Genomic DNA, 12,978 nt, shown 5'->3' on the forward strand with positions numbered 1-12,978 from the left:
AAGAAGATTTTACCAAACCTTCCCAGAAAAGTCACTTCTGCTTTAATTGTCAATTTCCTAACGGCTTTAAACCTTAGAGGACCCTAAAATGTCCAGCACACTTGATATTAATGCTTTTTTCTTGACCTTTAAATAAAAATGTAAGTGTTATACTGAGCAAATAGACACTAAAGCCCAGATTAGGAGCTTTTCAATTGTCCAAAACGTTTGCAGGCTACCGCACAGACCAACCCACCAACCTGCATACAACAGCTGCATGAAGGGTCAACCATGTAATGCGCCTTTACTATCAGTTACTCTCACAATGCTCAATAATCTTATTCTCCTCACACACCCCAGTTTAGAGAGCCGGGGTCAGGGCGCAGGGTCAGCAACTCTACAGCACCCCTGGAGAAGAGAGGGCTGGGGCCTTGCTCAGGCGCCCAACAGTGGCAGCTTTAGTGGACCCGGGTACCAAACCCACAACCTCGGGATAAACAACCCAGTGCAGGAGCGGCTCAGAGCACAACACCCAGATATTCCTCAATCTTTCATTACTCACAAATGACTGACATTTAACAACACACAGGGGTGAAGAGTAATGCCACCGTGGTGCGAAACACGGTTTACAGGTTTATGGGGACTAAAGATGGACACCGAAGCTGGTCTCTAGCTAAGTGCCTCAAGCTGCATACCAACAGACCACCACCACCACCACGTATTTGCAGTGACTGCAGTAATTTACCCCAATATTTCAGTTCAGCACGGTGCCATACTAGGAGTACAGGGTAATTCCACTAATTTATCACATAATAAACATTAGTCAGACGAGAAGGTAGTTCGCTAGCTAGCTAGATACGACTTGTCAACAAACAGCAACCGTCAGATTTTGGCTAGCTAGCACTAGCTAGTCAACCAGCACAGAGAACTAGCCGCCACTAGTTAGATATCTAGACAACTAGCTAACGATTTTAACCCCTGTGTGCGATCCTGAAATGTCTGGCACGTTTGATTTTAGTGTTTTGTTGATGATATTTAAGGCTTGAGCAGAAAAAAGCCCGCTCATGGTAGCTATCTAGCTAAAGTTAGCTGCTGTGTTCCGGAGCAGTTCGTTATTTTCCCGGATCTGCGGACGCTACTCGGCGTTAGCCTAGCGCTGCTCCACAAGCAGGCTTCCCTGACAAGCTAGCCGAGCGGGTCGGTCTTAGCCCGGTTAATGCTTATGCTATTACTGGGTAGCGAGTGGCGAAGGCCTGGGGGTTTGGTCCAGTCCCTCCCTCCCTCCCGCTGCTGGTGCTGAGGATGATGGTGGTGGTGGTGGTGGTGGTGATGGTGGTGATGGTGGTGGTGGTGGTGTTGGTTAGTTAGCTGCCCGGCTAACGTTAGTTACATTTCTTTGTGGACTCTGCAAAGACGAGCTCTGACCTCTTTCTGCTTTGGGTCCTGAGGATAAACGTCAGGAGGACCGAGTCTGGGCCGCTTGAGGGGCCGGTGTTCGTAGCTCAACATCCCGAAGGCAGCCATGGTCCCAGCGGCATAGCAGCCCGGGCCGAGTCCGTCCGTCCCCGATCCGACCGAGCGATACCCGACAGCGGCTTACAGCCAGCGACGCTCCGCTCTCCGTCCCTCTCCAATCAACACGGGGCGGAATTGTGGGAAAACACTCGACAAGTTAAAAGACCCTGTTACGGCTTTTAATGCACAGCTCCTTCACGTAGCTAGCTACTGTCTCATAAATAGCATTGAGGTGTATATATTTATATTCGGTATGTACATTTAAGAGATCTAATCTAGCAGCAAATTTTTTTATATATAAGCTAAAGTGAATATGTGCCCTGACTACAGTACAGGGAGAGGAGAGAGGCCCATCAGAAGGATTCATTTATGGGACATATAGTAGTTCTGTACATGCATTGGCTGGTGAAACTGAATTTCTGATGTTAAGAAGTGTGGACTAAAACCAAAACATTTAATTGACTAAATTCATCCCAAAAATGATAGGGTATTTAGTTTTATTGAACCATTTCAGAAATGTCTTTTTGTCTGTGCATCTGAACCCTGTATGTGCAGTAGGGTGATGATGCTTACTGCATGGTTTGCAGGTATTAACTAAAAACAATCATATAGAGGGACAAATAACCCAAAGACAAAATTCTAGACATTGCATTTTAAAATATTGCACATGCAAATTAATTTAAGACTCTTAATTCACACATTAATTGCTCTACTTTAATACGTTATTATACATATATAATAAATAAATAAATAACAGATTTTTTACAACAGTAAAAAAGAAACATTTGAAATCTCAGTCTTGTCTATTAAAATGTTATTATATTAATTACATAATGGTCATTTTGTAGTATTGTTGTTATTATTATTATCATCAGTGCACATTAGAACAAATGTCAACAAAGCAATAATATTTATCATGTAACTGGTGACTGTAAATGATTAGTAGGCTAAAAGCCACTATAGCTACCATATACTCTAATGCTAGCCAGGGAGTGACCCCCACCACATAATCATACAGTGGCATGCTGATGATTTCTGCCAATAATTTCCAAAAAGCATAAAGTCAAATATTACACATTTCTTTAATATGTTTGCAGTTTTAAAATAATAAAAAGGAAAGGGGGCTGACATTTTTTATAACTGGTGTTATCACAAAGCAGCTTCAGTAATCAGTAAAGAATCAGTAATCAGTAAAAAGACATGAAATCAACAACATAAAACCTACATGAAAACCTAAGACCCCCAAGCAAAAGCAAGCCAAAGGCGACAGTGGCATGGAGGAAGAAACCTTGGGAGAAATCAAGACTCACAAGGGGGACTCATCCTCCTCTGATCAGAACAGTTATAAATTATTGATAAAAGTCACTAAACCACTGCATACGACTGTTCTACTGCTCAGGTGTGCAACATAAATATAATATCATGATATGATAATCACAATAATCATGGTGTAGTATTTAATATAATCACAGTAGTGATGGTAAAAGTAATGATGGGTAATAGTAGTAATATTAGTTGATTTACATTTTAACAGGAGGGTGGGCAGCTGATCTGTCAAAGCAAATGTTTGGACACCCTGCATAATCATTAGCAGACAACCCACCTCTTTCTCAACTCGCAGGATTCTCTCGCTCGCTCGCTCACTTTATAGGAGTTTTTTGAGAGAGTGAGACAGAGTGAGTGAGTGAGAGATTTAGCGAGAGAGTGACATAGAGAGCATCCGGATTGGTCTCTCTTTGTGCTCAGCAGACCTATCAGTGTTCTCTGTGGGTGGGATTTACAGTCGACCGCTCTCATTCACTGTGCATCAGTTCAGGTAAGTTGTTCTGCAGCTCTGCAGCAGAGTGTTCACAACAGAAAATAATGCACTACTCCTGCCTATAGGGTCAGAATAATGACAGTGTAGCTGCTCTGTTAACAACAGTGACTATTCTATTAGTCATGGGGGTTAAATGACTGTAAAAGATAAGCTGAGTTACCTACTATAATATAATGAATTTTAATGACACATTTTCTACATCCAGCTTACCAACATAACTTTTGGTACTTTTTGGGGTGGGTGGGTGTTTTTTGGGGTTTGCTGCTTGGTGCTATCTCCCTGAAATTAGTTTTTGCAAGTGAGGTGTCTGGATCAGTATTTAGTAACACCCTCTTTGAAAAGCATTACAGCTTGTAAACCCGGTTTGCTTTTGATTCTTGTTTGAGGGTGTTTTCACGAAATTCTAATCCTTTTAGTTTTTTGATTTAGAGATATATCCTGATGTAAAAGCCATTCTCTTTTAACCTCTAGCTTTTTACAGATGGTGTAATGTTTACTTCCAGAATTTGCTGGTATTTAATTTAGTTTTATTTAATGAATTCTTCTGTCTAGCCGTAAAATGTTCTCTGTGCCACAGGCTGCAACACAAACCCAATGCATGATCAAACGGTTGGAGAGGTATTTCTTCCCCAAGTTGCCTCTACTTTAGTTAGATTCTGATAGATCTAATAGATCTTTTAAATGTTTTCAAATATTTTATATATATATTTAAATTGTATTTATTTATTTATGTATTTATTTATTTATTTATTAATAGAAGGCATTTGCTTGCCTTCTATTAATATAGTTAATGATGGTCATTTGTGCTGCATTTCTCACTTTAGCATTCAGGCCCAAAAGATCCATAAGAAAGAACAATGGAGTCCAACACACATCAGTTGCTATGCTGACACACTGCATGTTCGTTTACACTTATGACCCTCCATCTTACACCCTGCGCAAGGTGCGGCGCAATGCTCATTGCTATCTTACACCCTGCCAGCAGTCTATTTTTCACTTGCCATTCCCTTTAAGAGCCAGGTGCGGTCTGACTTGGCAGATTGTTATTTCAATGGCGTAAGGGGCGCACCTGTGTTTTTTCTGTTGCCAAGATATCAACACGCCAGACATTTACCTGAACCACCTGAAAATACACTGTTGGCGGGGTGTAAGATAGCAATGAGCATCATGATGCGCCTTGTGCAGATAGGGCACAGAGATTTAGTACATGCCCGAAATCAAGCTGTGCGGTGCACGGTTGACGGCTCACCAAAAGATGGCTATAAAAGGGCCCTCAGTATTTGAACTGGTTAAATAGTGAAAGGTAAAGTATAGGCTGCAGGCTATACAACACAGTTTAGGAGGCAAGACTACTTACTACTTACTACTTATGTATAATGAAAATAACATGAGGTCATGTATAAAAATACCTTTAATTAAGCATTTTTATCACAAGTAAATAAGAAAACCTTTGAACAGCATAATAATACAATCTTGGGTCATTAACAAGGCAAGCTTCCATGCCTAACAGAGCAATACAGTGATAATACAAATAGACATGCATAGCTTGATTCAAGGCATCTCCCAGGAGATCTGTTGAACTTAGCAGAGCAGATTAGAGGAATATGGCCTCTTACAGTATATTTACTCAACTCACTGATAGTTGATGATTCCTAATTGTTGTGAACTTCTGACACCAACACTTATACTTTGCTTATTATATTATAACACCAATATCAAGTTGAAAGACTCCAGGGCTTTTTTAAAGCTTTGATACATAAAACATAAATGATTACATTCATGTACTCGCCAAAAAGTTAGTTTCTCAAAACTAGGTGTCTCTGCATCACTCTGCCAAAGATGACTTTTGAAAAAGCTGAGGCAGGCCTTTACTATATATAACTGGATTCATTAGAATTTCTAACAGCGAAAGCCTCCATAGACTTTCCTTATCCTCAATTAAGAGGATCATGTCATTTAAGCTCCTCTATTTAGCAACCTAATGTGAGGACAGTGGCAGTTCAGAGCCGACAAAAGAACGTCAAACATTTTGAAGCACTCTCAAGTAAGAAACAGTTAAAGCAGTGATTCAGCAAAAGCAAGAACTCAGACTGCAGGCCTCCTCCTCTGACACAAACTCCTTCAGCCAAACAGTAGAGAAACAACATAGAACAGAACATGATGGTCTTGTGTGTGCTTGACTTCAACGGAATGACTGGCCTGTGTATTATTTCACAACGCAAAAAAACAATGCCTTGGCGAGTACAATCATCTCGAATCTAGTCAGAAGATCTAGTATTTGACAATGTGGGATAGTTGTAAGAATACGTCCAGATGGTCTTGCTTGTTTAAGTATATTGTTGCTTTTAGAATAAAACCTTGCATCTTAATTTTGGATGTTTTACACTTTTTGACATCGGGCAGTGGTTCTTTACATCGTGTCAGAATGTCATGATGAATAGACCACTAGAAATGTCATTGACTTCCACTTGTACTTGTGTACTTGTGCTTCTTGTTGCATCATATAACACCTAACAACATGGACTTATTCCACTGGCTGACATTTGGCTTGTTTCAAGCATCATGGCATTGGATGTTACTTAAAAATAAATAAATAAATAAATAAGTGAATATTATGATATTCTTACAACAATCTCAGCACAGGTAAATAGTAGATACTGTGATTAGATTTGTGCATTTCTGAGGAATATAAAGCAAATCAAGCACCTTGTGTTTATTGCAAGTCTCCCATAATCTCTATAATCTCTCATTCTTAAATAAGGCCACTCATAAATACTGCTGAAACCATCAATGGATACATTATCCCAAACTGCAACGTGTGCAAAGTGTACCTCTACCTGTAGCAGGCAGAGAAAATACCCCCCCACACACACACTAAAAAAACTGAAACAAACGATAATCAATAAACTGCAACACAGTACAAACTCTCATAACTGAAGTCATCATCATTTTTCATACACGCCCACACGCCCAAAAAAGTGCCAATAATATAATCTTCCCGCTCAACAGGCATCCCCCCAGGGACAACCTCTATGGAAAATATGACCATGTGCTAATCTGGAACTAGAATGAATGGGTGTTTCCTCAAACATGGTTCTGAAGTACCCCTGAAAAGGCATAGTTAAATCTATTGGCATTAAACTAACCAGCTAATTAGGAAGACCTTCGTGAGTGAGATTGTGGAAGAAATGGCCCACTAAGCTATAGGAACATAACCATTTTTCAACCTTATCTCTGTAGATCTGCTGCATCTGTGGCATTCGGCCACTTACCATTTTTCTGTCCTTAGAAAAGCTGAAGATTCTGCCCATTGGCATTGAAAGACCTTATTCATTTATTGCATGTGGTAATTGACCACACATTGTTAAAAATAAAGGATGATGTGATGCCACAGAAGAACCACTTTTAATTTAATAAAGAATCATGTCTGTAATAGAGATGTGTGAGTGTGAAGAACCATTTAAAGGTTTAAAGATCCATCACTTTCTGTAAAAGGTCTTTACCAATTCAAAGGTTATAGCATACCAATAGTGGTTCTTCTATGGTATCCCTCAAAGAATCATCCGAAGCACCTTTTATTTAGAAAAGTGCAAATGCTACAAATGCAGTAGACACCAGTTTAGGCTGAAGAACAATATATTCCTCAAAACTGGCCAGTGCTAGGTGGACTCTAAGTGTTCACTCCAGGTTGACAGGAACGTCTGAACAGAAACATCACCACTGGTCTGACATTAACAGACATTTTTTTGTCTAGCAGCTTGATGAAGAATGTCTGTACTGTGAATTAAGTTTCTCAGCAGGTTTTGGACAGAGTTCAGTCTTGCTCTCCAGGTCACGGGTAGTATGTCTCGTGTTGTGTGCAGGTCTGGCCGGGTCAGGAGCTACTCAGCTCATCTCTGAATGACCGAGTGTTCTGTTTGCAGCTTCCATCATGGCGAAGAAACGAGAGTTCTCATTCGCCAGCAGGTTTGATGGGCTATCAAACTCTAAGACCTGTCAGAGAAGGTAGAGAGAAGATAGAGAGGAGCCCAAAGAGCTCAGTTAGATGTTGGTTACAGTGCAGAAAAGGGGTCAGATACAATAGTTTAAACACAGCAGTTCAAAATAAGCCTGTAAATTCATATATTTACATAAATGATCAATATTTAAATAAATTAAATGGTAAATAATACCACATCTATTTATATTACAGTTATGAAAGAAATTGGATATAAAATATGTATATATTTTTTTCCTCCCCAATTTTAGATGAAGGCAATTACTAAACCCAGAATTCTCCCACTCCCAATTCTTTTTGAACTGCTGCCAATGCAATGTCACTGGGCAACCAACGCGCTGAGAGGAAAGTGCAAGGTATCCAGCTGTGATGCACTGGCTAGCACTCCAGCATCACATTAAAGTGATGTCTAGAAAAAGAGCCAGGCCAGATGCACTCTCATAGGCTCCGGGTGCTGATGGTGGACAGCATGACCTGGGATTCGAACCAGTGATCCTTGAGTCACAGTGGCAGCGCCTTAGTCAGCTGGACCACTCAGAGCCGATCATCACATTTAAAATAAATAATTTGGATATTAATTTTAGTAATATTATATTGATTTTTATTTTAGTAGAATTTTGCAGTCAGAGGTGATAGAATGAAGGACAGTTCATAAGGAATTCGACATAGGGGTTATTATTTTGTATTCAGTCACAAGCAATCCAATATAAGGATTCATTTAGGATTCAATACGAGATCCAATTTAAGCACTGATTTTGCAATTTAGTAATTGAGAACCCAGGAACATGGATTCAGTCACAGGGAATCAGAGGCAACAGTTGGCTCTGGATTCAGTTAAGGGGGATCTGATGCAGGGATTGTTTTTGCTCCAATGTGGATCACATTATTTATATAAACAAAGTGATTCATTCGGATTGACTGAAAGTCACATAGGCATTGATTTCAGACTCACAAGAAATAAGAAACCCAATAAAAGGATTCATTTGGGATTCAGTCACAGCGTAGTCACCTAGCGTAGGGATTTGCTGATGATTCAGTCAAAGGCACTGCAATATACGTTCATACGATTCATTTAGGATTCTGTCATATGGGATCCAATATAAGGATTGATTTAGGGCATTTTACACTTGGGGGCTTATGTCCCAAATACATAAGCCCACACTCAGGGCAGATTGTGGGCTTGTTTTGGGGAGAGGCCATTACAGCGGAGTTGCTTTTACACTGAAGAACTCCATTCGAACCGTGGAAATTCAAAACGTCACTTTTCTGGATGCATTCTAACAAAATGGTAGGACCTAGGTTCATCCGTATGGCTTTTCCTTAGTTGTATCATTACAGTTTTTTCATCCATTATTTTATTGTTGTTTACAGTCGGCTTGAATGTGCATGAATGTGTTTTACAGTTTTATCTGCCACAAAACTGGTCTGATATTATAGATAGCACTGACTTTCAACATTAGTGCAGATTCAGAGCAAGTAATATTGGTGTGTGTAATACATGTACAACTAATGACACATTCTAAGTAGTCATTAAAACCCTGGTCTGAAGATAAGTCAGAGAGAGTGGGCATGTCAGAAGAGACTGACCTGGCCTTGGTCCAGAACTAAGACTCTGTCACAGCTGAGCACAGTGTTGAGGCGGTGGGCAATGACCAGCGTGGTGCATCCTTTGAATGAGGAGCGGATGGTCTCCTGTAGAAGCCGATCCGTCTCTGTGTCAATGGCGGCTGTTGCCTCATCTAACAGCAAAATCTATGAGCGACATGATCAGGTTACAAACACAGCACATGTTTATGAGAACAAGTTTACAATGTGTGTATCAACGGGACAAGCTGACCTAAAGGGGCAAGTTGTACTCCAGCAGAGATCACGTCATACAGGGTTAGTTTACAGATCATGTTTCTGCTCGGCTCATTTCTATTGCTGCTGCTGCTGCTGCTGCTTTTAGCTCTCCTGCGCAATTGAACTGCCAATGAAGCTTGACTTTCAGCCATGTGGGGGCAATGTTTCACTATTTTGTAGCTGCTTAGTTTCAGTGCATAACCCATAAATTACACTCTGTTAAAGAGACTTAGAGCTTTGATCAAATTTGTGCATAATGCTAATATTTATTACAATTATCACTGAAATTTCATATAGGATTTATTTGGGACTTTTGGGCATTTTTGTGGATCCAGTTATAGGTGATCAAATATAAAGGTTCAGTATAGATTTAGACATAGGGAATTCATTGAATAAGTATAGGGATTAATTTTGGGATTAAATTCAATTGGGATTCGAATAGGGTTCACTGTTTGGATTTGGTGTGGGATCAATCATAAGGAATCCAAGTCATTTAGGATTCAGTCATATGGGATTCGCTGTAGGAAAGTAGGGATTTATTTTAAATTCAGTCATTTACTGTAGGGCATCCTTTTGGATTAAGTCATATGGAATTTACTTTAGGTCTCTGTTGGGAAATCAATCATGTTGGGAATCCAATGTAACGATTCATTTTAGATTCAGACAATGGAGGGATTCACGTTGGATTCACGTTGGAGTCCAAAAGTCCAAATTAGATATTCATTTTAGTTTCTGTGAGAGGGAATCCAATGATGGGATTTCATATAGAATTTGGTCATATGTAATCAAGTATACACAATATAAGGTTTCATTCTGGATACAGTCCTAGGAGCTCCACTGTAGGGATTTGCTGTGGACACAGCCATTCCAATAAAAAGATTCATTGAGGACTCTGCCATATGAAATGCAATATAAGGAATGAAAAACGTCTATGAATTCGTAGATCCTCATATCTATATTGCATTTTGGATTCAGTTGTAGGGATTCCAAAGTAATAACTCATTTTGGATTTAGTTAAAAGGGGTGTCATGTTGGGATTTCTTTTAGATTTAGTCATGGAGATTCAATATAAGGATTTATTTAGGATTGAGATCCAATATAGATACTGATTTAGAGTTGTAGTGATAGTTAATCAAGTACAAGGATTCATTTATAGAGAAGTAAACATTTGGAAGTCATTTTGGATCCACTTGATTTTGGAATTAAAGGAGATATGGAGTTATGGAGGTATTAGTTTTAGATTCAGTCATAGAGATTAATATTCACATTTAAATAAAACTAAGAACACATATTTTAAGATTCCTCAAAAGAGAGTGCTGATGTAGTATTTTTTTGGTTGTCGTTTTTGTGACTGTGACATTTATAAATATGGGGGAATCTGATCTGGGATCAGTGCTCTGAACACTGAACACAAAGTGTTAATGACTTTGTCAGTTCCATCCCTGTTGCATATCAATATGCACATCCTGTTATTGTGCAGTTTTACTGCACATGTTCTGAATGGCACATATTCCATTAGGAATGTCACTTGATTGCTGGGTTCATGTGGGAAAAGCCATGTCTGGTAAGATGCATAAATAGGGATTCATTTTGGACATAAATGAGCATAAATGCTGTGGCATGACTTGCAGGGGGAGTCTGAGCGTGCATAAACAGGTGTGGTGTTGCCGGTACCTTGCTGTGTCTGAGCAGCGCTCTGGCCACACAAAGCAGCTGCCTCTCTCCCACCGAGAAGTTCTCTCCATTCTCCGTCACCTCTGATTGCAAAGAGTGAGGTAGCTGGCTTACCTACAAGCAACGGAACATGGCACGACAGTTTAATATTGGCACACCAGCCTGGAACTGCATCAGTCATCTCAAGAGTAAGAGTATTGATCTAGGATCAGGATCAGGTCCCCCACCTAAATGCAAGTAACTAGAAATCAGCAATAAGCTTTTGCTGAGATTTTAGAGTGAGTTTCTAAAAATAGACAATTATTATAAAAAAATTATACAAACCCAGCGATCAGATCAACATCGGCTGATCCTCAGCATTAAGAAACTCAGACCATATCAGGGTGCAAAATAACTGGATCTGGACATCCCTAGTTAGGTGCATTTAAAAGCAATTCCTGTTTTACTGCAACTCAAGTATAAATGTAAACAGAGGACTTCCACTTAAGTAATTATTTACAGAGAGTATCTCCACTTTCAGTCAAAGACAGACACTGTGTACTTTCTCCACCCCTAAACAAATATGTTAAGAAACTCAGATAAGAAACATTTAGCACCATGTTTGCAGACCCAGAGAATCTTCTGCAAGCTTATATGTGCCTACAGTAAGGTTATCTATATACTTTTCAGTTATGTCAAAAGAATAATACAAAACATAACATTTACTAAAGTGTACCAATAGTACCAAGCTATCTACAAACACACATATGCCTTGTTGTATCTTGTTTACGCAAGTGATCTGTCCAACAAAAAACACTTGCTGATAAATTACACTTTATGCTGCTCCAAACCTAGTGAGTGCGCCCCCAAGTGGTGGATAAGGTTCAGTTCTGCTGCGTATGGGTCCCCAGCTCCACTAAACTAGGTAACAGACTAACTGTGCCAGCCTATATCTTATTTAGAGCGATGAGGGGAGAGAGCGCTATATACCCACCCGGAGAGATCATGGCCATTTGTGCTCTCTCAGACTCTGGCTGCTGATGGCAAGGCAGCATGGCTCGTGATTGAACTCGCGGCTCCTGAGCCCCATCCCCATGACAGCATAACCACAAAGTCAGTGGACGAGATGGACGGAATGGAGCTTCTTTGGAAATTACACTCAAGACCTCAACTCAGCACTTAAGTTCTCCTCACTCACCATATCTTTGATGTGCGTTTTCTCCAGAGCTTCCCAGATCTGCGCGTCTGTGAACTGACCCCATGGGTCCATGTTCGACCTGACAGAGAAAAGAGGAACACATGGTGAAAGCTGTCCACTACTCCCTTATTTCAGCGTGGTTCGTGTGTGTCAGAGCTGCAGCTGTGATGTGGACTGTACCTGACAGTGCCAATGAAGAGAACAGGCTCTTGGGGGATGACTGACAGCTTGCTTCTCAAGGCTTCCAGCCCTACATGAGCGATGTTGACACCGTCGATGATGATGGATCCCCCACTGAGCTCCACCAGTCTGAACAACGCTACTCCAAGCGAAGACTTTCCTAAAGAAACCGACGGGCAAAAGTCATGATGTATTTACATCAGCAACAATAAAAACAGACACTACCAAGACCTCATTAGATCAAAAGGCCCTGACAAAATGAGAAGTAACAAACTCCTGTAAGTAAAAAAGTAACAAGAAGTAACAACAGGCACAAGAGGTGAGCCATACCCGAGCCAGTTCGACCGACGATGCCCACTGTCTCGTCTGGGAGGATGCTGAAAGTCAAGTTCTTCAGGACCAGGGGTAGTTCAGCACGATAGCGCATCTCCACATTCTGGAAGCTGATGCTGCCCTGCTGTGGCCAGTCAGGGGCAGGGGTAGAGGGGCCGCTGACCTGCCGAGGTGCTTCTGTCTCCAGGTTCTACACGAGCAGAGGTTATAACCACACTTTAGAAGCAGTAATAACTCAAACTGTTCATATCTTTCATGAGCATGTTGAGTAAACATCTACAGTGCAGGCTAGCCTGTAGATCCCAACTTTAGCGATGACCTCCACTAAATGTCTCTTGCAGATGCTAATAAACCTTCTTTGCACATAGTTTGAGAAGGTATTTTGGACCACTCCTTCTTGCAAAGTTATTTATGTTCATCACTATATCTGGGATGCCTTGCACGACCAGCCCTCTTCAGGTC

At 40.5% G+C, this 12,978-nt stretch overlaps 2 protein-coding genes across 7 annotated transcripts in view; both read right to left on the reverse strand.

The window, feature by feature from the left end:
- Positions 1-1,602, reverse strand: part of med12 (mediator complex subunit 12) — a 28,350-nt gene extending 26,748 nt beyond the window's left edge. For all 4 annotated transcript variants that reach the window (XM_072668253.1, XM_072668255.1, XM_072668254.1 and 1 more), the window contains exon 1: positions 1,405-1,602. In XM_072668253.1, coding sequence (XP_072524354.1) covers positions 1,405-1,503 — 99 coding nt within the window. In that variant the 5' untranslated portion in view covers positions 1,504-1,602. The remainder of the gene's footprint in view (positions 1-1,404) is intronic.
- A 3,104-nt stretch (positions 1,603-4,706) lies between these two features.
- Positions 4,707-12,978, reverse strand: part of LOC140545053 (ATP-binding cassette sub-family C member 5) — a 47,783-nt gene continuing 39,511 nt past the window's right edge. For all 3 annotated transcript variants that reach the window (XM_072668260.1, XM_072668258.1, XM_072668259.1), the window contains exons 24-29: positions 12,514-12,706; positions 12,184-12,343; positions 12,004-12,082; positions 10,827-10,940; positions 8,898-9,062; positions 4,707-7,306 (exon numbers count right to left, since the gene is read on the reverse strand). In XM_072668260.1, coding sequence (XP_072524361.1) covers positions 7,199-7,306; positions 8,898-9,062; positions 10,827-10,940; positions 12,004-12,082; positions 12,184-12,343; positions 12,514-12,706 — 819 coding nt within the window. In that variant the 3' untranslated portion in view covers positions 4,707-7,198. The remainder of the gene's footprint in view (positions 7,307-8,897; positions 9,063-10,826; positions 10,941-12,003; positions 12,083-12,183; positions 12,344-12,513; positions 12,707-12,978) is intronic.

The sequence above is a fragment of the Salminus brasiliensis genome, chromosome 2, assembly GCF_030463535.1.
Source record: "Salminus brasiliensis chromosome 2, fSalBra1.hap2, whole genome shotgun sequence".
In the NCBI taxonomy this organism is placed as follows: Eukaryota; Metazoa; Chordata; class Actinopteri; order Characiformes; family Bryconidae; genus Salminus; species Salminus brasiliensis.